At 40.2% G+C, this 24696-nt stretch overlaps 1 protein-coding gene across 1 annotated transcript in view; it reads right to left on the reverse strand.

The window, feature by feature from the left end:
- The window catches only part of dnah5 (dynein, axonemal, heavy chain 5), a 47965-nt gene that overhangs the window by 17668 nt on the left and 5601 nt on the right, over positions 1-24696 (reverse strand). The window contains exons 2-64 of the mRNA XM_079561431.1: positions 24417-24551; positions 24245-24329; positions 23964-24145; positions 21696-21914; positions 21369-21506; positions 20972-21148; positions 20788-20901; positions 20572-20679; positions 20266-20388; positions 19972-20187; positions 19793-19819; positions 19316-19423; positions 19158-19243; positions 18853-19060; positions 18662-18775; positions 18366-18572; positions 18215-18295; positions 18007-18097; positions 17715-17860; positions 17428-17605; positions 17063-17314; positions 16774-16970; positions 16226-16319; positions 15998-16140; positions 15826-15902; positions 15619-15743; positions 15280-15515; positions 13359-13577; positions 13212-13274; positions 12875-13113; positions 12251-12398; positions 12066-12158; positions 11737-11936; positions 11509-11662; positions 10967-11130; positions 10083-10239; positions 9791-10003; positions 9472-9696; positions 8832-9004; positions 7832-7902; positions 7603-7710; positions 7347-7534; positions 6665-6859; positions 6467-6601; positions 6296-6403; positions 6032-6185; positions 5756-5902; positions 5168-5409; positions 4679-4855; positions 4372-4576; positions 4086-4228; positions 3871-4005; positions 3476-3598; positions 3164-3377; positions 2682-2905; positions 1968-2166; positions 1730-1902; positions 1423-1553; positions 1148-1301; positions 800-1067; positions 463-586; positions 262-369; positions 66-180 (exon numbers count right to left, since the gene is read on the reverse strand). Coding sequence (XP_079417557.1) covers positions 66-180; positions 262-369; positions 463-586; positions 800-1067; positions 1148-1301; positions 1423-1553; positions 1730-1902; positions 1968-2166; positions 2682-2905; positions 3164-3377; positions 3476-3598; positions 3871-4005; positions 4086-4228; positions 4372-4576; positions 4679-4855; positions 5168-5409; positions 5756-5902; positions 6032-6185; positions 6296-6403; positions 6467-6601; positions 6665-6859; positions 7347-7534; positions 7603-7710; positions 7832-7902; positions 8832-9004; positions 9472-9696; positions 9791-10003; positions 10083-10239; positions 10967-11130; positions 11509-11662; positions 11737-11936; positions 12066-12158; positions 12251-12398; positions 12875-13113; positions 13212-13274; positions 13359-13577; positions 15280-15515; positions 15619-15743; positions 15826-15902; positions 15998-16140; positions 16226-16319; positions 16774-16970; positions 17063-17314; positions 17428-17605; positions 17715-17860; positions 18007-18097; positions 18215-18295; positions 18366-18572; positions 18662-18775; positions 18853-19060; positions 19158-19243; positions 19316-19423; positions 19793-19819; positions 19972-20187; positions 20266-20388; positions 20572-20679; positions 20788-20901; positions 20972-21148; positions 21369-21506; positions 21696-21914; positions 23964-24145; positions 24245-24329; positions 24417-24551 — 9756 coding nt within the window. The remainder of the gene's footprint in view (positions 1-65; positions 181-261; positions 370-462; positions 587-799; positions 1068-1147; positions 1302-1422; positions 1554-1729; positions 1903-1967; positions 2167-2681; positions 2906-3163; positions 3378-3475; positions 3599-3870; positions 4006-4085; positions 4229-4371; positions 4577-4678; positions 4856-5167; positions 5410-5755; positions 5903-6031; positions 6186-6295; positions 6404-6466; positions 6602-6664; positions 6860-7346; positions 7535-7602; positions 7711-7831; positions 7903-8831; positions 9005-9471; positions 9697-9790; positions 10004-10082; positions 10240-10966; positions 11131-11508; positions 11663-11736; positions 11937-12065; positions 12159-12250; positions 12399-12874; positions 13114-13211; positions 13275-13358; positions 13578-15279; positions 15516-15618; positions 15744-15825; positions 15903-15997; positions 16141-16225; positions 16320-16773; positions 16971-17062; positions 17315-17427; positions 17606-17714; positions 17861-18006; positions 18098-18214; positions 18296-18365; positions 18573-18661; positions 18776-18852; positions 19061-19157; positions 19244-19315; positions 19424-19792; positions 19820-19971; positions 20188-20265; positions 20389-20571; positions 20680-20787; positions 20902-20971; positions 21149-21368; positions 21507-21695; positions 21915-23963; positions 24146-24244; positions 24330-24416; positions 24552-24696) is intronic.

The raw sequence follows: 24696 nt of genomic DNA on the forward strand, positions 1-24696 counted from the left end.
TAAATGTTGAAAAAATGGAACTAGTATTTTTTTTTTTCTTACTTATTTCAGTAAGTTTCACCTACCATATCAGCCTTTTCGTTGGCAACCAGTAGCTCCTTCTCTTTCACCTCTAACTCTTTACTCAGAGCAGCCACAGACTCCGAGGCCTCCTTCAACTTTTGTAGACCTGTGTTCATCCTGAAACGTAAAGAAACCTCTTGTACTACAATGCAGACATCCACTAACGCCACTCCCAAATGGTTCTGTCTGAAAGCTTACCTATTGGCTAAAGTGTGAACCTCAGATCTTTTTTCTTTGTAAATGGCTTTATATCCCTGGATAAAGGACAGGTATGACTTTGGTGTAACATGGGTGGAGCGTCTGTACCTAGAGTCAGATGAAAAAAAACATTAGCAGAAGTCCATATGCAGTTAGAAAATAAAGCATAAAGGAGTGTATTACAATCATTTTGCATTATACCTTTGGAAGTAATCCACACACTTCTCAGCCACTCCATCTTGAAAGGACCCCATGCACTGCACAACCTCACTTTTCACTTGAAGTGAGCAGTCAATGTCGTAGAGAGAGAGAAAGTGCTGTGACACTGTAAGGTTAGAAAGAAACGCCTTGGTTGGTTGTGATCAAACAGAGCGTCAACACTCATTTTAAAAGATTAATAATGCGACATATGTTTTGGCCAGAAGATCAGAACAGTTCTCAATTTTAAAACCTTACTGATTTTTGCAATTTGCAGCAGCATTCAGTATGTTGTAGTCATGTTATTTACTTCAAAAGCATGTCTGTATATGTGTATTACCAGCCACAAGAGCGTCTTTGGGCCAACGGCTGAACCAGTCCATGGTGCAGCCTGATATGAGAGCCGGAAATTTTAAAGCTCGGTTGCGAAACTTTTCCCCGACGGGAGAAAAGCACAGGACAACATGAAGGTTGTGTCTGACCCGGGACATGAAGTACTCATACAAGTTTTCATTGGTCGGTGGACGTCTGGGGAATTCTCGCTTCATAACAGGAATAAGGTCACTGAGAATCTCATCTATTTCGTCTCGAACAAACAGATTCGAAACCTGTAAAAACCAAAACGGTCAGACGTGTGCGGGATTATGTTAATAATGCATGTTCATTGTTTGTTGTTTCTGGTTCAAACCTCTCCAGACGAAAGCACGTTGTTCATATACTCAAGGAAAGACTCCTCCTTGATCTCGTTATCAGTGAAAATGAAGCTGATGCCTTTGCCATGTTGACCAGCAGTCCTGTACAAACCCTTCAGGTCATCCATTAGGTTGGCTGTGTTGTATGACCTGGCACAAAAGTTACTTCCATGATGTTCACAGTAAAAAAATAAAACATGTGAAGAAAAGATGAACCACAACGAATTGAGGCGCACGACTTGTATAATTAGAAATAGAACTCTGGGCTCACCGTGTTAGTGTAATCTGGAAGATCTTGTACCCCGCAATAAATGAGGCCAATCTTGTCAGGCTCTGTTTGCCTGAGCCTCCAACACCCACTAACAAGGCATTACCTCCCGAGGTCCTTATGATTCTAGACACCTGCATGCATACATTTACATTAGGCGAAGGTGGTTAAAAATACATTGACTGCACTGAATGAATGAATAAGTTGATGAAAATACCGTGTCTATGCTTTCCATCTAATCTAATCGTACTTTATCCCATCCTACCGTACATACAGTACACACATACAGTACATACAAAATTGGCATTACCTTAACCAAATGTATCATTGCGTCCTGGAAAAAGACCATGTCCATGCCAGTCCCTCTGATACTTTCATTGAAAAGGCCCAGGAACATGTTTAGTCGGTCTTTCAAACTATCAAATGACTCAATAGGCTCATACACTTTGGGCAAATCGAAATCTGAATCTTCCGGCTCCTCGCCTAAAAAAATATTATAAAATTGAGGATTTCAGGTTTTTTTTTTTTTAGATACACTTGAAAAGTACCTGTTGCCTCCGGTGCATCTCGCAAAAAGTCAACAAAGTATCTCTCGACGCCATAGTCCACCACTGTTTTGTGCTCCTCCCCCAGTTTCTCCTCCACCAATTTGGCCAATGCCTGGTCGAACCACTCCACATCTTCAGGCATTGTAAATCGGTCGGCTATCACACGTTTGCACTCGTGTTTCCACAGGGCCAACAGCACCTGCAATGTTTGTATTTATAGCAGTATATTGATGTTTTAATTATGACTATTGTTTTATATTAATCAGAATATAAACAGTCAGGGGGCGAGAAATGTTATGCAATTGACTGTGTGTTTCGATCCAGTGCACCAAAATTAAGGCACACAGCTCGTCTCATTGAATAATTCAGCAGGTACTTGCAACATTACAATAATATGATTAAACACACACATTTTAAGTGTTATGTCTGTTAATAGTTAGGCAGAAAGAAAGTTGAACAAATGAATAGATGGATTAGTGCACTCGAGTACAACTGAATGTTGGATGATTTGGAGACAGAATGCCAGATTGGGAAACTTTAGGCATTGAGTAATAAAGTGATGTCTGATTTAGAGCAAGCTGCCCATCCAGATGCCCAGACAAAAACTAAAGAGGACACTTAAGTATGTGGTGAAACAGCAATTACGAAGAATGAAGAGGATGCAGAATGTGGCCTAGTGGAAGATGCATCACACTAAATAAATCTTTTACTCACCCCATTGGACGTGACCACCTCGGACGTTGTATTGAGCATTCCTTGCCAGACTCTGGACAGATCTCTGAGGTTAAAGATGTAATGGAACTTGGCTGGTGTAGGAAGCATCCTGACCTTTGTCTGCTGCCACAGTTGGCGGGTCAGAGAAACCAAACCGGGAATTGCATCTCTCACCTCTTCACTGAAGCCTCGCGCTGCACAGAAATGCCCCTCACCAATAACACCTGCATGAAAATAAGAATGAAGAGCCTTTTCATTTATTATTCATTCAGTCTACACACGCTGTACCTATGGTCATTTCAATCACTCATGCACAACATTCATACACAGGCAAGGTGACTGAAGTGACTCGTTTTTCATCTTTAACCAAGATACAGTACCATAGTAGATAATGAAAAGCTTGTGTAGTTCAATTCAAAGTGAAAAACAGACCATTGTCATGGCCCAAACACAAACAAACTGTGATTAAATGTATTTCTTACCAAATATCTTGTCAATGGAGGTATTGGAGGGCAATGTGCAGTTAAAGATAGAAAACTGTCGTTTTAGTCTCTGGGGAATGTCGTTGCGTCCTCCGCCAGGATGAATCATTGCCGCCAGAAACTGGACGTCCACAATACTAGTAAACTCTCCAGGTTTCTCCAAATTATAAAAGCCATTCTGCTCCATCAGCTGTCGCACAATCTCATTTGTAACCTGTTATTTATGACAAGGATAAGCTTCACACATTATATTTAAAATATTACACAGCACGATATGATACTTGATAGCTGAATACTCATTAAAGGCCACACCTGGTCTCCCCACTCATTGATAACTGGCATGTTTATATCGTCGATGAAAATGGCCATTTTCTTCCCAGCAGGAGGTCCATAAGTGCTGCCCATTCTTTTATCCACATAGCTCTCAACAGATCTCTAGATGGAGTGATGAAATTAAATTAAAGAGTCAGCAGGCAACACTAAAAAGATAATTAATGTCTCATAGATCAGTTTATTCTGGCAGCTACTGATGTGAAAGATGAAGGAGACAGAGCCCGATGGGCCTTTTAATTAATCAATTTGACTCTAGTTTGGTCAATGATGCTTTGTGCAACTGTACTTGACAAGTTAGTGCTGTTGAGTCAATAAATCTGAGAAAAAAAACAAAAACAACAACAACAACCACAAATCAAACAAAGTATTTTTACCTGAAACATTAGGGGTGTGGTGGCTGAAGAGAAATTGAGGCTTTTGCTCATGTGAGTCTCAGCGTCACTCTTAGACACATAGCTCTTAATCATGACAGTTTTGGCTGTTCCTTGTTCTCCGATTAGCAACACAGCCTGAGAAATGCATTCATTTCTCAGTACAATAATCTTTCAACACTGTATGTAAAAAAGTATTTGTGTAAATATGACTTTACCTTGCCCTGTTTTGCTATGGTTTGAATAAGGAAGTCTGTCCTAACATTGTCCACATTGGGGACTAAGATGGAGCTGTATTCTGGAGTGACGTCTGAGGGGTAGATGTACTCGTCTACTTTGGAGTTCCAGTGGACCCAGTGGCCTGTATGAGAAAATAATATTTATAAAATATTGAAAATGTATCGAAAAATCTCCCAAATATTCCCAAATCATTTTAGTTTATCAGTTAAGTTTTATCATTGCCTGTCTCTAAAGTCAATATTTAACATATAAAAACATATATACCAAAGGATGTGACATAGTAATCGAATATGATGTCATCACACTCAGGGGGGATTTCGGGCAGATTCAGGGATAAGTTTCCATTTGCCCTGATCCACAACTCCATCTTCCTTCGGTCGTCGAGCTCAAGTAAAGCTCCTGTGCTCCACATCAGAGCGAAGACGTACAGCCGCTCCAAATGCTCCCTCGATATGTCCCCGCACTGCTCCTGCAGAAGGATAACCATAAAACACACAATAAAAATGTAAAAAGGATGGTCTCAATACAGTTGTTTGGGATTTAAACAAATGTGCAAAAATAGAAAGCCTACTCTTGGAGGTATGAGTCCCTGCAGCATGTTGATACACTGCATGATAACAAAGGCCTCCAGCATTTCCATTTTGAACTCCAGAGATTGCACGCTGAAGCGGAAAAGCTCAGAAAACGAAGAGGTGAACAGTTCCCGTAATATTTCTGCTTCTTGGGGTGAGCGTTTTTTCAACCAGCCCTGAAGAGAATTCACATACAGTGCACTGTAAGTCTAGTAATCCTGACAGACATTTTCCAAGTTGCGTGTACAAAGGGTTCAGGACGTTTTCAGGCCTCTTTTGATTCTACTTTATCACGGAAAAGCCTAATACTATAATCATGCACATTTATTTATTATTGCTAAGAACATATACATGAACTTTAATACAATTACGTCCGTTGTCCATGGTACAGACAGCTATATACTGTATATAAATATTTTTAGAAGTAATACAAATAATTTCAACATTTTCAGTATTTTACTTCCTGTATCCACTGAATGTGTGCTCACCTCCAGTATAGGACTCCAGTTGAGGACAGAAGAGCTCATGAACACCATGCCATTACGGGACACAGTTGCAGGGGATGCGTTGTCAATGTTGTGAGGCTCAAAGACTACTTTACAGTTGGGGGCCATGGGAATTCGGTCACCATTGGCCAGTGTAAGGGTTCGATTGTCATCCAAAACAGAGTTGAGGTTTTCTATCCAGATTGCATCGACTGGTCCGTCAAGAACAATCCAGATGTGCTCTCCTAGAAAACCAAAGTTAGGCCTGATTACACCTACAACTATTGCAACAATTTTATTTTACACAGCTTGAGCTAATAATGTGAAAGGAGGATGATTTATATTATTCACGTAATTATTCATGTTAACAGTCAGACGTACTAAAACAAACAGCTATTACACAAAGGCAATGTGATAGAAATAGAGAGCATTACAATGGTGTCCTGGTATAAGAGTAGAATAATCTGTAATAAAATGCGAAAAGATATCAATGACAAATTAATTCCAAGATATAGTATGTGACACATAAAAACCTTTCAGAGTAGAAATAATTGATATGAGAACAAGGAGCTTGTTGAAAAAGACCTTCACCTTTTTTTGCCCTAAGTGTTTTTCTCCACAGTGTTGAGAATATTCCATCAGTCCAGTCATTTGTGGCAACATCGAGACGTCCAAACATCTGAGGTGCAGTGATGGCTTTGGGGTTCATTCGCATCTCTCGATGAGGCTGACCACACTCTATAGAAAAAAAAAACACAAAACAAAATGCCCAAATTGTGCACCAAGAAGCAAAGATCATGGCAGTGTTTTGTCCGATACAAAATAACATTAATATAGATATTGTATTGATTGATGTTTAGCAAGCACCTGTCATAGCTCTCATCAGAGTGTGTATACAAGTTGTCTTTCCAGCACCACTGGGTCCTAATGCCATCATGCCATGTCGCACTCTCTGTGTCTCAAACAACTGAATGACCTTTAGTTTCCACGGGGGGTGGCTGATTAAACCTGCTTCCTCAACCTGACAAAAGAAGGCAACATTTCAGGCAAATGCTAAAGAGCTTGATATTTATCTCAAAAACACACACTTATTCGCATGTATTGTGCTCTTATCAACTTAGTTATATTTACCTGTATGTCAATAGCATCTTCTAGTTCAGGATATCCCGCTTTATCAAGATGGATACCGGGAAAGAGGTCTTCAATCAAGCTCAAGAACAGAGGCTCATCTTCATCAATCTAACAAACACAATTACCCCAAACAATTAGAGCATAATGTTTTAAGTGTTTAAATAAACCTACCAATTTGGAGAGATTCATGTCCCGCAGGACCCTCATGACAATAGTGGACTCCGTGTCAGAGGGATTGGCTCGTTTGGCCGCCCCCAAGGTTCGTAAAACAGAAAGGATATTCCTCAAGCCAAAGTCATAGTGAACCTGAAAAAGATTCAAGGTGATCATTTTGATCAATGTCAAATTGCTGAAGTGTAAATGAAATACCTGTTTGGATAATTGTTCCTCACACAACTTGTACAGGGTGAAAAACTTGCGGGCCAGCTCCATGTTGTCAATAAACCCACAACTGGCCAATTTTACCCGGATGATGATTTGTCGATCAGGAACCATCATCGCCACTGATCGGAAGTTGATTTTCAGGTTTTCAGGGAGCTCTTGTCTGCCAGCATAGCCTGGGTTCTATTCATTAAAAAATATATTATTATTAAGTGATTTTGTTTTCAAATAACATTTAATAGTAATCAACCACAGTAAAAACATGGAGTAAGAAAATCATTAAAGTTTGTAGCTACAGCCACAGAAATCCCTAAGGACTTAGACTCTCTGAGCTACAGTTTGATTAGTGGGTTCCATAGTTGCAGACACACACTCACAAACACGAGAGAAATTGATCCCTAACCCCATTCACCACAGAGAAAAGTTATTCCTAGTCTAATGACTAGCCCAGGGATAGCTAGTAATTTACAATCACCTACCAATTACTGTGTGAAGTGTACGATAATTAAAAGAACTTATTATTGGCCAGGCCACACTTACTAAATACTGCAGTAAGCCGACATCTATATCACCACAATGTGTTCAGTTGCTAAAAATATTGATTATAGACCTCATTTACATAACTGTCGCTCATTACTAATTCTGTAGTAAGTCATTGATTTCCCATTACCATAGTTAGGAAGATGCCAAACTCGGGGTTCATTTCAACATTATCTCCATCTGTGAAGATAAAGTTCTTGCGCCGCTCTTTCTTGCAGGTCAGAACAATGGCAATTTGTTGTGCTGCCACTGACAAGACTGGGAGGTCAATCCGATTGAACTCATCAAAACATCCCCAGGATCCGGACTGGGCCAAACCTGCACACATGTTTTAGTAGTAAATTAGATCATTTTGACAAAGAATGCTTTAGCTAAATGAGTCTTACCTTTGAATATTCTTCCCAAACCTCTGAAGTCCATTTGATCAGAGCAATTGAAAACAACAACGTATTTGCCAAGACAGCGACCCATGTCTTTGATTGTCTCTGTCTTACCTAATGGAGGAATTACATAAATAATATGGAAGGAATTATGTGAGGGGGAAATATCCAAACATATCAATCTATCACGTCCTCAACACAAAGATGGCATTAAAAAAGAAAAGAGCATAGTTACCAGTTCCTGCTGGACCAGCTGGAGCTCCACCCATGCTCATACCAAGTGCCTGTGCAAGAGTTATGTAGCATCTGAAAACAAACACAATGCCACTGAATCATTGTAATGACACAATAGCCATCTAACACAAACAGATTTGAATATAAATCACTGAATAGGGGAACTTTAGAGAACTATGAGTCAGTTATGTGTTCAGAAGAGAAATCAAAAGTTGATGACTGACTATTGTTGCTAATAGTTGCACCCCACCCATCCAAACAATAAAAACAAGGACTGTAAGCGACCAAAAGTAATTTTACAAAGGTAAAGTAAGCCAGGAATAAGTGACCATGCCCTTGGCCATAAGGCCACATGCCATTTCTTGGCACAGAGATGCTGTGCAGTGTCTGCGGGTAGCTCCCTCCCTGCTGCTGTCTCTTCTTGTTTCTCTCCGCTTGTCTCCTGCTATTTTCCCCTGTGTCGTCTCAAATTACTCTTTATGTGTCTGTACGTCTGACACAGACTGTAGCTGAACTTCAGCCTCACCCCCCATGCTGTGTAAGCTGCTCCTTTTTTGTCAATCATGGGCATGAAGGTCTGAAAACAATACTCCAAGGGGGTAATTTATAAAGCGTTTGCTCTGTGGCAAAACAAGTAGCACGTGCAAAAGTGGATTGGCAGCAGAGTCTTTTGCACATTTCTGGTGCAACATGCCTGCAAAAAGCTATATTGTATTTTCCACTCACTATTTAGCACCTGCCTTGTTAAATTATCCCCCAAATGCAGTTTCCACTGCATTTTTGTTTTGATTGTTTGATTCCTACACATTTATCAGTATCATGAAATGTTACGTTGTTTTCAAGAAAACTTGAGAAGCGGCCAGTGTAGTTTCAGCGTTGGGTATATACAATTTTACAGGAACTGCCTCAATATATTATACTATTTTTGCTAATATGCTTTGTAAAAAATGTTAGTTTTACAGTAACAATGTTGGTGCAGATGCCTCAATATAATTTTGTACCTGTCAGTCAGAGGCGTGATAACAAGCCTTTCGGTGCAGCCCAAGAATTCGTTCTGATAAACAAAGCCCACATCAGTGATGCTGATGGACATTTTGTCTGAGTCCTCATTGAAGTAGAAACGACACTGCTTTAGCCACTCAAAGTCACTGGTGCTTTTTATATGCTGCCGGCACTGGAGAAAAAAGCAAGATGTTAAGAATAGGAAATCGAAGTGCACCATTTAGGAAAGATGCAGTAGATGAAAGGCTGAGAAAAAGAGGTGCGAGAAAAGCACAAGATATGAGGAAGAAAAAGAGATCATCAGGACAGAGATACAGCGAAATGAGTGAAAAACAGAGCGAGGAAGGTGGCAATCAGCAGGAGAGTCAAGATGAAGCATTCAGAGAAGATCAAAACCATCCATTATGATGGGCAGTGAAGGCGCTGATCAATCAAATGAAAGGAAATACACAGTCGACATTATAGCTCAATGTGTTAAAGGGAACAGTGTTGTGTGACAGCAAGTACGTCACAAATTAGCCTTATGCAAACTTTAACAGACAAACAGATGGACAATAACAATGCCAGCAATGAATTAAACTACAACATTAAAAAAAATTAAACAGAAAATAAAAAACTAACAGCCTATTCTGAACTTACAAGATCATCAAATATGTCTCTCTGGTGGACGTGGATGGTGATGAGGGTTTCATATTTGGTCCTCTCCACGGTCCCTAAATCCTTTGTGGTCATATCAATCAGTGTGTTGAGCTGCTCCAAGAAAAGTTGATTGGTTTTGGCCATAATGCGGCGATCATATCTGGCGTTGGTCAAAGCCTCCTCAGCATCTCTGGTCCATATCATCTGGATTCCTAACAAGCCCACCTATATCAGGAAAAGTGCTTTTAGTGCACTCAGAGGCCGTCGATGTAAAGCAATGTGCACTTAATCTAATAATGAAAAGGCAATGGTGGCTGACCTGAGCAGGGTAGGAATTAAGAAAATCGATCATCTGAAAACCAGTGTCTTGTATTGCTAAAGCCGCCTGTCGAATCACTTGGTGCAAAGACCTCTGGGACTCCTTTAGCAAAGAATTTAGCCACACTTCCACATTCCCTTCAGCTGTAACAGGACGCTCCAACTCCACTGTCTCACCTTCCCGAGAGGACACAGCCAAAATCCGATCATAAACCTGGCCAGAGAAAAGGGACTGCTTACAAGGATATTCCTCTTTTTCTTTTACCACATTTTGTTCCTAAGTAATAACTTACTTTGTCGTGAAATCGAACACTTTTAATGTTGTCAAAGACATTTAGGAGGTGGGCCTGGATAGTGTGTGAGTCAGAGGCCTGGCCAAGGATCTCCAAAAGCGCCGGGTCAGACACAAAGAAGAAACGAGGAAAGAGCAAGCGCTTCTTCTCTAAATAACTGTGGGAGAAACACTTTTGTATAATTTGAACCATTCACACTTGGATATATCAAGTCTTAAAGGAATAGGCCACCGTTTTTACATACTAAAATATGTTCTTTGCTCACTTTAGCCGAGTTAATATATCCCCGTCTGGTCTTTGTCCGCGCGCTCTGTCACGCAAACGGAGCACATACGCAGCCTCTCCCACATATCACATAGCTCCGAAAAAGCTCACGATAGAAGCTACCAAGCTCTTCCACGTGTTCCCTATTTAAATAAAGTTACGTGAAGTGTTTTCATGCGAAGTATATTTACACAGAAATGTAGCATGTCCGCGCAGTAACTCCTAAAGACTTCCCCCGCTCACTTCCGTCAATAACCTTTAGGAGTTACTGCGCGGACGTTTTGCTCCTCGTATCATTACGCCTCACAATATAGTCCCCCTTTTTATTTGCTTATAAAATCGACATGCTACATTTCTGTGTAAATATACTTCGCATGAAAACACTTCACGTAACTTTCTTTAAATAGGGAACACGTGGAAGAGCTTGGTAGCTTCTATCGTGAGCTTTTTTGGAGCTATATGACATGTGGGAGAGGCTGCGTATGTGCTCCGTTTGCATGACAGAGCGCACGGACAAAGACCAGACGGGGATATATTAACACGTCTAAAGTGAGGTAAGAACATATCTTAGTATGTAAAAACGGTGGCCTATTCCTTTAATAGATTGCGGTTGTGCTCACCCTGTAAGTGACTTTTGGCAGATTTCGAGCTGTTCCAGGAGGTGAGGAAGGAGCTGCCCCATTGTCTCATCCCCCACACATGACTGCACCACATTGGGCATCTCGTGAGCGCGCATCATGATCTTCACCCAGGATTTGTCAATGTTTGAAAAGCGTTTTGCCTCCTGGAAAGTAAATTATCAAGATTTATGAACCTCTATGGATTTTGGATCTTAATCTCTTACCCCCCGCCTTAACCAAGTACATTTTCTTACCCCAATCTAAAAGCTTACAGCCTATAGGCCAATACAATGCCTCATTTGAAAGCCAAGACCTACAAAGCTCATTCAAACGGATCTTTTTCATTATATTTTCATCACTTTTTTATCACATTTTCGTCATTTTATTGTGACTTTTCTGTGACGTTTTTGTTGCCTTTTCATCACATGAAAGAAATTTATTCTACTAAAGACTGAAATGCTATTACAAAATCTCAAAACTGGTTATATATTTGGGCTGCTGTAATATTCAGTGTACGAAATCGAGTCATCCTTCAGTGTTACCTTCGGCATCTGTTTAGCAATGTCTCCGCCCACAAACACTGCTTCCAAGTAGATCCAAAGATTTTGCACGGTCATCCAGTTCTCAATTATATCAGTCGTGTTGGAAAGATTCTGCACCCATTTCTGAATTTGAGTTTTAAACGGGGTGTTATACCTGTGGGAGACATTGCATTAAAAATCTCAAGTTATGATTCACCATAATGACTCAGTTCACATCCACCGACGTACCTGTTACTCATGAGAGATCCTAAAATCATGAGGCTGTCTTCCATGCTGGCTATTATCTCCGAGGTGCTGTCTCCTCTCAGCAGCAGCTCCCCGCGGGTCTTGAAGTTTGCAAAGGTAAACGTCTTGTTGTCCCACTCTGCGATAACCATTTTCAGCTTCTGTTCAATGTCCCGCTCCTTTACAGCACTGATGCAAATATCCTGGGAAGGGAAACACGCACTTAAAACGTTGCTAAAATGGTAATGGTATAATCGGGATCTAAATATTGAAATAAACGGGCAGAACGTGTCATACGTGTTTGAAAGTCAACATTTGGGCAGTAATAGTACCTCGATTTCTTCCTTATATTTGAGCAAAGGAGCCTCCATGATGTTACGTAGCTTGAATGTTTCAGTCTCCACTTCGAATGGATGCCCTGTCACCTAATTACCAGGCAAGAAAAAATGGCCATGCATGTTTTAAGTGAGGAAATTGTAACATCAAAGCTATTTCACATTCTGTTTTGTGCCCCCACCTCAGTAATTCTCTTCCAGTGACGCGTCATCATGGCTTTATTGCTCATCAGTTCAAGCAGAGGACAGCACTCGCTAAATTCATCAATGGTTTTCTTAAGGTCCAGAAATGCCTGCCACTCTTTAAGAGCGCGTGGAAGCTTGCGACATCTATTTTCATCACACAAATGAAGAGTATGTTTATTTTGCATTCCAGAATGTACCACGTTCCAAGTGTATGTCTGGAAAGGCAGGACGTGTCTCTTTCAGTTCTGTACAACGTGCACTGAGGCCTGAAAAACACCTCTAAAGCTGACAGACAGCAGCATCTCCAGTGGAGGAAGTAGTCTGGTCTTTTACGTCAGCAGGTTTCCCTGGGGACTGTCACGTCCTCACAGATTTCTTTTTATGTAAATGTCTGTATGCTAAAGCTATTGACAAGCACAAATTGTTGATCCCTTTTCTACAGCATTTTAAATTATTACAGGAACAGGCCACCGCTTTTAGATACTGAAATATGTTCTTACCTGAGCTTAGACAAGTTGATGTGTACCTGTCCGGTCTTTGTGCGTCAGTGCCTCAGTCATGCTCAGGTAAGAACATATCTCAGTATGGAAAAACGGTGGCCTGTTTTATTTAACACTAACCTTGTTTGGAAATCCAGGAGCTCATTATTGATTCTTTCAATGTGTATGTCCGCCCAGAGTATATCATAGTAACCGTTGACCGTTTCAATCACATTGTTGTAAAGTCCATAAAGCTTCTGCAGTAATGTGAGCTGCTTTCTAATTTCCAACAGTTGTGGATGCTGCGTAACAGGAAGTCCAAACAGCTCCTCTCCTCCTGTGTATGTAATGTATTTCCTGAAAAGGTTGTCGAATCGATTCTGGGAATTAAGAAAAAAATAAAAAAGTAAAAAACAAGAACCAACATATAACCCACAGCTAATACAGTACAAGCATGTGAATATACAGTGCTCAATACCTGGAACATGATCAGTCTGTCGCTGGCATCTTGAGGAGCAAGACCCACCACCATCGGGCCATCCTGTCACAGATGGAAAGAAATAAGTCATCATGTTCAAAGGCAGAATTTAAATTGAGAAACCTTTAATTTTATATTTTGTACAACCTTCTCGTAATCTTGGTAGAAGTAGTGACAGTCTTCCACGAATGCCTCCACATTGCTCACCAGTTCTCCTCTAAAGTTTGGCTGCAGGGCCACTAAGTCATTCTGCACCTCGGCACTTCGTGAGAGGAGTTTCTCCCAAGTGTAGCGCAGCGTATCCACCTTGTCCACCTCCTCTTTCGCCACGGACAGCTCGAATTTGTGGAGCATGGCATATGACTCCTGGTTGGCAAAAAGGAATGTTATTGCATTGATTTCTATATTACTTTAGCCACGGGGGGTCACAAGCCATTGCTCCTTGTATTGGTCCAACAAGGCTTGAAACATGAAGGAAATCTAATGTGAAATAAGGTGTATTGCTAAATGAATTCATGATACAACTCAGCGAAATGGTAAGTCAGTATAGATTTCAACACATAACATCTTAACCCTAATCTGAACTGAGCACATCTTCTCCAGTTTGGCTTTACCCGAATCTAAAAGCTTCTTGAAAAAAGCATCAAAATAGCAACAAAAACGAGGATCAAAAAGTGACAAAAACATGACTAAAAAGCAACAACAACACAACAAAAAAGGGCAAAAGTGACAAAAACGCAAAAAAACAGAGACACAAAAGCCACGAAAATAAGAAACACAAAGCAAAAACAAAAATACAAAAACAAAAAAGTGAAAAAAGCTTGACTTAAAAAGTGATGAAAAAGCCACAAAAGAGTGACAAAAGTCACAAGTTACAATCAGCTTTGTTTGTCTCAGCTTTCAAATGTGGCGCTACACTGGCAAATCGGCTGTGAGCTTTTAGATTCAGGTAAAGCCGAACTGGAGATAATGTGTTCCGTCAATATATTGTAAAAGCTGACATGTTTGAAACAGACTTTGGTTCCCTGTGCCTTTCTATCGATTGTGAACTGGCAGGCTGTTGTTGTTTACATTACAATGACAGTATTGCTTCTTGCTGTGAATTGTACTTAGAAACTTTGAAGAATTGTGATGCATTAAAGCATTGCAAATGCAAAATCGACTTTTTGGAGCTTTTAGTCATGTTGTTATGCTATTTCCTTATCAAAAACACCCCCAGGAGCAGCTGCTCCGCCCTCTCCTGGAAAACGACTGAGTTGTGACACTCTAACATTCTTTACGTCATAGTGTCAAACAGGAAGAGCCCGACGTCTGTAATGTATTGCCTTTTGACCTGATTTTAATTCATAAAATAGCTTTTTCCAGGTCAGAGCTGCCAATGCAGACAAAATAAACGCACCCCCTGAGTGTCTGAACACTGTTCTTTTTTCTTACCTAATGATAATGTCACGGAGGAAAAAAAGCGCGTTTGGCTACGAGGACAGGACTTTTTTCAACCTGCCAAAGAAGAGGCTGCTCGCCAGAAGTTGGAATTTCTTTCCAGGATTAGGCTACTATCAGCCAAAACAGTGTTTTTTTGTGACTGTCTCTTGATGGATGCTTGGTGAACCTACGCCAGAATCAAAGTGGATTAACTTTTAGAACCAACGCAGGTAAACACCAGATGGAGTGGCCAGGACAGAGCGGTGAGTCAAGCGCGTGTTAGCGTGTGTGTTAGCCATTTATGAAGCTGTGCTGCAGATGTCAACTCCTTATAACTGCACTGTGAAGTAACTTCACTTATTGCTGTGATATTTATATTATCTAATATTGCATGGGCAGATTAGCTCGGAGAGAGTGGGCGGAGTTAACTCAATCGAAGCGTCTTGTCTTCCAGGTTTGCAAAATACCTCCAGAAAATACTTACAAACTGACAAAAATGCGTACTCCATAGTGGTAGAGGTACAATATATCATATAAATGCCTATAGTTTACTTTGGGATGGCTAACATTGCATGATACAGATCCTTTAAAAAAGTTGGTATGGGGCCTTTAAGTTCACTTCCTTACTGTATAAGTTACACTTTACCTCCACAGGTCCAACTTGGAAATCAACAGATATCTGATGCTCTCGGATCTCTTTCAGCGCAGCCATGGCGATGCGGATGTCATCCAGGTCTTTAATTTGGCGATTCAGTTTCTTTCCTGCTTCATCTACAAACGCAAAGATCTGATCCATCTCAGAGCGGTACTTCCTGTTGCAGTTCAAACCATATTCCACCATCCAGCTCTTGGTTTCAGCCGTGAGAGACATTTTGAGATCAGCTAAGTGTGTTGAAAGAATTACGTATGCAGAGAAATGGTACTCATTAGTCATTAAAAAAACAAAAAAACATTCAATGATTATTTACTTGGCCTGAAATCGAACCTGTAAACAGTGCCAAAGCCCCCACTGTGATGAACTCAGGCTCAGACAGGATTTCTGTTTGAAGCTCTTTGTAGTAAAGAATTTGACTCTCAAATTCAGACAACAATGGTGACCCCTGAAGGAACCTAGAATAATGGGTAAAGCAATATTATTACGCTCATTCAACCCCACAGTTAGCAAAACACGACTGTCAATAGTTAAAAATACTTCTTCATGGTATCCTCTCTGTCTTTCCTCCAAATGTGGTGGTAACAGCTGAATCTCTCCAAAGCAGTGTTTACTTCCTGGAAATTGTAGTCAAACACAAAACAATCATTGTAATTCAAAAACTGTAAACTGTAAAAGTGTAAAAGTGTAATATGAAATGAGCTGCATTTACCTTTCTTGTCGAACTGATAGAGGAGCTCAGAACTGAGACTAGTTTTACAATCTCCTTATTCTCCGACACACTCTTGTAATAGTTTCGGGCTTGCACTGAAATGGGTTGGATCACTGATGCGGATATATCAGAGGTACTTCCATCTAACAAGGTAAGTAAATGGCAACAATTATGTTTAGTCTGTGCAAATCGAACAGCTTGCTCATGATCAATATAGCCCTTGTGTACCTGCCAGACTGCGGTAAGTTCCTGCCCCGTCCTCTGATTCACTTTCTGAGCTGTCTTGCTTCAAACCTGCCAGTCGTCGTTCTTGCATTTTCCTCTGTAAAAGTCATACATTTTATTTCAACAATTTACAATGTGTTGATTAAAGCAGTACTAAGTAACTCATGCCCCTAGAGGCCATAAGTGCCACTGCAGGTGTCGTAGCGTGTTGCGTTTTTTTACTCATTAATTGTCCGTGAGAGTAAATACTATGCTGAGAGAACAGACAAAGGGAGAGAGGGATATTGTACATCCAATTACAAAATGGAGATACTTTTTTTCCCTCAAACCATGGCTGTAAATACTGTTTAAGTGGCGCTAGCCCGCAGATAGCTTTGCCCGTTAGCCTGTTAGCTTCTTCTTCGTGATTCTATTAGTAGTGGGGTCTCCGGGTCAGAGCAGGTAAAGTTGCAGAGGGACTATGAAAAGGATTTATTAAGGTAAACAAGTTACGTAGTACTGCTTTAAGGTAATTGTAAAGTGAAAGATGGTGCACATTTGACTGCACTCACTTTGGAAATCCTCTCTTTGCTCCACTGGCCGACTCCTTTAGTGACACTAACCACACACTCCACCGATCGATTCAGAGCCTGCTGAACCTCGTCCAGAGTTGGCACCATTGCAATATTTGGGATAGAGAGAGTCACATTCACCCTGAAAATTGCAGGCTGAACTCTGCTCTTTGTGAAGCTGAATGAATCACTCTCGGCTACAGGAGACATAAAATAGTTTGCACAACAAAACAGAAATCTTCATGATGGGAAAGTTGTTTCAGTGGCTTAAACACTCAGCGCTGCTTACCCATAAAATGCCCTTGGGACGAGTGAATGCGCTTGCGTAACATCTCTAAGGTATTGCGTGTCAGTCTGAGCAAGGCATCGACGTTGCGATGGTTAAAGTAGGAGAGCAGTTCTTGAGCTTCCTCTTCCATGATTTCGATCAAGTCCCTTTTCTTCTTTCTTCTCATCAGGGGTGACGAGGGGCTGACGCTCGGAGGTGGCATCAAGGTATTCCTGGAGACGAGACGGCCTTCTGAACGGTGCTCATCTTCACCTGAGATATAAATATTCTTATGTAACCGTATACAAGTGCCATCTATGCCAGACAGTATGATGATATGCAAAGACACAGTTAGCAAGAAGTTTTGTAAGTTATAACTGCAGTACCATCGCTTTCTATGTGGTCTACAGGCTTATTCTCCAGAGGACTTTCTCCCTCATTTTTCTCTGTGTCCTCCCTTTGATTCTGGTCAAACTCCATCAGCATGTTGATAAGTTCATTAGCGGCTTCCTCCACCAGTGAGCTCTTAGTATTCAGTATCTGGGCTTGTTTGATACAAAGGTCCTAAAAGATATGATTTTATGCATTGGCAAGACGTGAATTGTATTTAGAGTCAATTAGTGTAGTAATTAAAATAAATAACATGAATGAACAGTGATAACAGCTTGCGTACCCTGGTTGTGTGAACAAACTCTTCACAAGTCACAGGCTCGTCCTCCGGCAGCATACACAGCGTGGAGGCACTCATTTCCTGCAATACTGCATCAATTCGAAACTCAACCAAGTCGTTCACCCTATCCATCAGCAGCTCAAGGTCCTCTAGAGAGACAGGAGATAGGCAGAGAAATAGCCGGGGAGAAACGGGAAAAAAAAGTAAATTCAGAATAGCACTTTCAACAAGGACACCACGTTTCAGCCTTGCAGGAAGCCAATACAAATGTATCAGAATATAATCCACTGTTTACCAAGGGCTTTTTCAATGCGAGAGAGGTATTTGTCAATAGTTAGAGATGTCCAGTTGAGGGTTGTCAACCCTGGCAATATGGCCTCATCCACCTGGCAAGAGTGGGATTTTACATTGATGTAATTGTAAATATTTGTAAAAAGGCTGGAAAGAGGAAAACTTGAGTGAAAGGCACAGGAATAAAATGATGAAATGGAGACATGCCATACCTTCGCAACATGTGGCGTGGCGAGTTGTTCAAAGACACTATGAATCTTTGCCCGCACTCTGGTATTCTCACTCAACATTAGCTGAAATATCAGTGGCATAAATTACAGCATTTGTGCACAATTAACACTACTACATGTATGGAAAAAGCACCTGTAAGTTATTGTAGTTCTTTTTGAGGCTGTCCTGTTTAAGCAGCAGCACCGTAGCAAATGTTGGGATCTCCAAATTCATTCTTTTCATGCAGTTTGTCTCCCTTATCTGGGTCAGGATTTCAGGGTCAAGGTTCACAAACAGCTCTCCAGTTGCCTGAGACCTGACCAAGAGAGAGACTTGGAGACCTGCTCTTGCCTCCTCCATCTTTGTGTTGAGAGGAGAAATGCATATTTAGCAAACAAAATCAATATATTAGCAACATTTTTGTTTGAGACAAGAGACAGATGGAGTACCTTTTTCATCCAGTTTTGATGATAGAGTATCTCAAACTCCAGCAGGACTCTTGCTACTCTGTTGTAATTTTTGATTATTCTTTTTGCTTCTGCTGTAGAAAGAACTCCTGGATGCTGCACCACACAAAATCAACTTGATACATTACCCCACTATTTCATAATTACTAAATTTATAAGATGTTTTTGCTGACTTGTTGGAAGAGGTCCATTGGGCCCTGAATCCTGCTGTACAGCTGACGAGCCCACATGATGCGACCTGCTACAGGCGGAAGGTCTCTGCCAATGGGAGGGTCTAGCTTTTGTTTGATGTAAATTCGGGAGACCATTTCAATGTCTCGGCCATAACTTTGAAGTATGCGCTGGTACTTGTCCTCAATACCAAGGTCAGGGATCCCCAGTCTGTAGAAGACGTATCGTTTAATATTAATGTCAAGTATTTTCAAGTAAAACTCTACAACTAATATTAGAATGGGAAACAAATTGCTTTGAATTTTACCTCTCAAACTTCTTCAACACATTTAATGCTCTTTCTGTGTTCTGGATTTTCTCAAAAGTGCTGTCCATAAAGCTCTTGAGGTCATTCTGCATAAAAGTAGAACATTGTTTGCTTACTTTCTATGTTATGTTTATTTGCTTCTGACTCTCCTCACTTACATGGAGCTCCAAAGTACTTTTGCAGAAATCCTCATAGTCAGTGTCAAAGTCAGTTCGTCTATGATCCAGAAAACTGTAGTGTTTTTTCTTCATGTTCTGGACAATTGTCTGAGTTAAAAAAAACACACACAAAAAATATACAGCATATGAAGTGTATTATGGGCTTTTGCCACTTTGAAATGACTACATGACATGCATGTACTATTTTACTTTGGGATTACGCACTTGTATTTTGTATTCAAATCCCTAAAGTAATACAATACAAGGCATAAACAATAATAAAGCAGGAAACACAGTAATGTGTCACATTAAATGCACAGTGTACTAAAATTGTTGTTATCATATACATGATGTTAACTAAATTATAAAATGAGAATGATGAAAATGGTACTATGTCATGTATATTATTTGTACATGAACTGGATGGAAGTATTGTGAGACCATGCATTTAATGGCTGGTGTAAAAGAACACATTACCTCCCATTTCCCCTGCATTTCTGCAGTCTGCGTTCCATAAGAAGAATACATATCTTTTTTTACAATTCATACACAGTAGTTGAAATCTTGTAGCAAGTCACAATTATGTAAAGTGATGCATTTTGACATAATATAGATCACATCAGCTATATATAGTTCTGTTTTCATACAATACAAACCTGATTCTTAGTAGCCATCGTTTCCAGTCCTTCAATCATAGAGTCTTGCAAAACAGAGTAGGTTGAAATAGTGCTGAACATGTCCAAGATTTTGTTGAGTCGTCTTTGGAACGAGTCAAATTTTCCAAAAATGTACATCTCACTAAAGTCAAACTGTCTTTCTGTCGGAGTCTGCTGTAACTTCTGTTTGGTCTTCTGATAACAATGCTGGTATTCCTATGGCAGGAGACAAAATATTAGCACCAAGATATAGTTTAGGCATAACGATAAATGTTCTTTTACTCTGTGTATTACCTTGTTTAAAGAGATACAAGCTCTGATTTTCTCAGACACCTGTTTTTGAGGCTGGTCCCATATTGTACAAGACCCATTGTTTGTGATGTACGCCTTGCAAGCAGTGATCATCTGGTTCGTCACCTAAAAGGCAAGTCCACAAAAAGTCATGCGCTGTAGCAAATTGTAACAAATTAACAATGAAGATGAGGCAGTATATGCTTCAGTAGTTCATAGAGCAGCAAATTGCATATGAATTCTGACATTAAATATAAAATGATGTGCTCAATGAACATCAATAGTTCTTTGTATTTCAAGTCCACTGACCTTCACAAAAACCGATGTAATCTTTTCAGGCGTATTGTAGTAGCGGGAAATGTTGTGAATCATCCTGATGGCATTGATCAAACTTGGTATTGCGTCAACCATTGAAACCTGCGGAGAGAGGAAGGCTGTCTGAGTATTTTCATTTCAAAGTGTATTTGAATGACAAGTACATTCAAAGTGTATTTGTCTTGTCTGTATTAGTCTTTTAACAATTACAGGGTCACTGTTGTACAGTGGGTCGCAAAACTTCTCCAGGCTGTAGAGGTATTTCACATTGTCTTTCGCCTCGTTGGCTGCATCAGTGATCCTTATGTCAAGTTCACGCCATGTCTAGAAAAGAGAAGATAGAATTTTGAATATTATTTATCAACACTGTTGTAGTTATTATTATGAACCTTACCTTCATGAGTTTAGACTTGGCGAGCAAAAGCACCCCCAATGAAGCTCTGACATCGGGACTCTTCAGCTGATCCAAGAGATAATTGAACCGGGACATCCTTCTTTTCCAGTAGTCCAGTTCAGCACGAGGGCCAAGATCATCTGCTTCCTTTCTCAACTGGTCACTCTCAGTCAGAACCTACAATTGTTAACGCGGTAAGGTGTATGTTATACTTGGTTTAAAGTAAATTATTATAGAGACAGTTACGCTGAAACAACTGAAAGTGTAGGTCTTATTTTATTAGGCCAGTATCTTATCAGAAGAACCCTGTCTTAAAGTCTGCTAAAGAAACAGGTACTGCATCTTTATTACATATGATTCTGCCTTGAATATTTATTCCATAGTTCATGTGATTTACCAGTTCAATCTGCTTGATCCAGACTTTCATGCAGGCTTCTATCTTGTCTGTGGTCTCAGTGCCGTGTGCCGCGGCCATGTAGTCTGCTGGGGTTTTCATCGCACGCAGGTCAAGAGTATCACACTCTTTCAATGTCACCTGGAACACAGCCACATCATGCTTACTTTTTAGGCCTGTAATTATTTTGGTTTACAAGTCAAATTAATGTGTTGAACATTAACATGCACGATCCCAACCAAATAAAAGGAATAAAAAAAACAATCAAACATACAACTTGTTTCCTCAATTCAAAAAATGAAGACTACACTAATAGGACATTTTGGATACCTTTTCTTGCAGGCTTTCTTGTGCTCCGGCCAAAACATTCACAAAGCTCTCTAATGATGATATGAAGTCATGTTTGACAGCCTGGGCCTGAGGACTAGCCAGCTCTCCCCAGCCATGGTTCATCTTCCTCAAAGTAGGGATGAAAACTTCAGAGAGGAGCTGCTCCACACTTTTTAATAGGCCTCCTTCAGTTGTGTCCAAAATGTTGAAGTTTATATCCTGAAATAAAGCACAATTTATAATACCAAGAGAAATAAGGTCAATTAGTACGGGTAGTTCTTTGAAAAGCAATTAGGGGCCTACAGGAAAAATAGGTCTCTTTCTAGTGATCCCTATGGTATCTCCCTCTTACATTAGCTGGAGTCCTCAAAAACCTTACAGTATCTTCTAATTAAACCTTTATAGGGCACTCATTGACGTACTTTGTTGTAACATTTTTCAACATGTTTCATTATCATGCAGAAAATCAATGTGAGCAAAGTTACCATATTTGGTTCATTGCCTTTTAAGGAGTAAAAAAACGAAACAAAGATTTATAGATGAAACATACAAAAAGTACTTTCAGGTCTCGGGGAGTGCTGGTATTCAGGAGGCGTTGTATTTTGTGATATCGATGTTTGAATGATCGCACCTGTCATAGGCAAGAGCTTCTGTAATGTGATTTACGTGCAGTGGACGGCATCAGTCACATTGAATATTGTTTGCCTAAAAATGTTACTAAAGATAATCTTTGGCAACATAAAAACATAGTTCGAGGGTTTATTAGTGCTTTTGTCAAGAAAATACTGTAAATATGTAATAGGTACAACGCCCATGTCCAAATGGACAAAACGAATTAACTTTAGGTTTAAGTGAACTGGGCGTATGATCAATTATGGTGCCAACCTTTTTCATGCTGTAATTTCACTTATTTCACTACATCCTCCAAAAGCAACACATATATCATCACTTAGCACAATTATTCACCAATAAAATGTGTGAGTTTCATCAACTTACCATGGTTAGTTTTCAAGTTATGTAAAGAAATGTACCATGAATTTGCCAGACTTGGGTCTTTTTCAGACTTCAGAGAAAACAGGTAGTTGAGAGTGCGACCGGTCTCTGCTGATTGGCCAAATGCCACAGTAGTGGGATTTGTGATGTAGGGTGATCTCTTCTGATTGGTTGAGTGAAGTTGAGAGTGTGACCGAAGCAGTGGTAAAGAAGCAGTATGCTTTAAGCTTGTGTATTTTAAGCTAATGGCGGTATGCCATTAGTATGCTTCTTTACCATACTGATGTGCAGCAGAGAGGCCATATGCAAAGTGTACGGAAATTACCAAAAATAGTCACTTGCCCTATAAATAGTTAAAGGGTGAGTTTGATAGCAAAACAAATTGCTTAAACGCCATGAGCGTAAAATACACAAGATAGCAGCAAATTCCAGTCTAGAACCAAGTTACTTTTGGGATTTTGGGCATATTTGAGTGGCCAATATGGGCTATACATTTTGCATGTAGCAATTGTTTACTATAACTTGTTCTAATTAGCAACATTAGCCTATCACTCAGTCTATCATACAATGTAAAGCTCTTGTTCATCCAGCTTGTTCATCCCTAATATTCGTGATCTAGAAAGGCCTTGAAGTGACTCGTGACCACTAGCTTTCAGAGCTGGTGATTATTAGCTGTGTTGTTGTCAGCGGGTGATTAACAAGAATCAATGGGCTACACTGGAGTCCCCTTGGTATCGCTGTGATAATGCCAAACCTCCTATTGAGCTTTGAAAAAGTAAACCGTCCTGATCACTAGTTACATACTAAAGGTCTCCAAGAGAGGCTACCGTGAAAGCAAGCATATCCGTTTTATTTTTGACACTGCTTTTGTCTGTTCCTACAGTATCAAATATTCTTCTTTCAGCTTAATAGCAGACTGGTTCAAGGTTCAAGTGCATGTTGAGAAATTGCAGTCTTGGTACTTTATGCATACTTTGGTTATCTATACACTTGCACCTTACAGGCTATTCATGCAATTCCAGAATGGTGCTTGAAGTATTTCCTTTTCAAATGGATGACTGAAGATGTTCACATTCTCCAAGTTCTGTGCTACTTAAATATTGTACAATTATGTAGGCATACATGCAATTAGACAACTTTTGTTTTTATTTTGGCTGAGACTGGCTTTTCAAAGTACACAATTTCCATTTTGTTTTCAGCATAAAGTATAAAATGATCTGTGCCAAGAAACAGTTGAAAGTAAAGTCTCGCTGCTGTGTCTGCTGCCTGACTCACCCTGTGTATGTTCTCTGAGGTGATTGTTTTGGAAGGGTTGGCTCGAGTGAAGAAGACACACACTCCAGTCAAGGCTACATCTCTGCCGTCTGTCACAAACACTTTGGACCTCTTGGAGGCACTAGATTGCTGTACCACAGGCGGCAATGGTACAGGCACTGCTGCTCCAGCTGCTCCTGCCACTGAGACTGAAGAGAGCAAGAATATCAAAAGGTATCCACATTCGAAACCCACCTCTGACAGGTCAAGTCTGATAAATATAACAACACACTACTATTCACCTGCTTCAGCTGGCTCTGTGTCCTGATAGTAAAACATAAGATGCGGGAGGCCTTGGGACACAAAGAACTGCTCCATGCGCTCAATCTGAAATCAGCAATTATGAAGAAAAAAAAGATCTCTTCCATGTGTATATTTTTATTTATTTTAGCAGACATAAGAAAAGGAAATAACCTGGTTCCCCTCCAGTATGGCATCTTCCACATCAGATTTTTCAAGTCCCAGACATGAGGCCACAATGCTGAAGATGTAGTCATGTCTTCCATCCAGTTGTGCCCGTTTGGCTTCACGCTCCTCTTTCAGCTTTTGCTAAACAGATGAGATGCACTCAGTATTTTAACAGTTAAAACAAATGGTATATATCTCAGACTTTCTGACCTTCTCTTTGAAAATAATTAGCATTTAGAAAGACTTTTAACAATGCATTAGAACCACAGGATATCCTTTGGGCATA

This window comes from Gobius niger (genome assembly GCF_951799975.1).
Source record: "Gobius niger genome assembly, chromosome: 8".
NCBI classification, from domain to species: domain Eukaryota; kingdom Metazoa; phylum Chordata; class Actinopteri; order Gobiiformes; family Gobiidae; genus Gobius; species Gobius niger.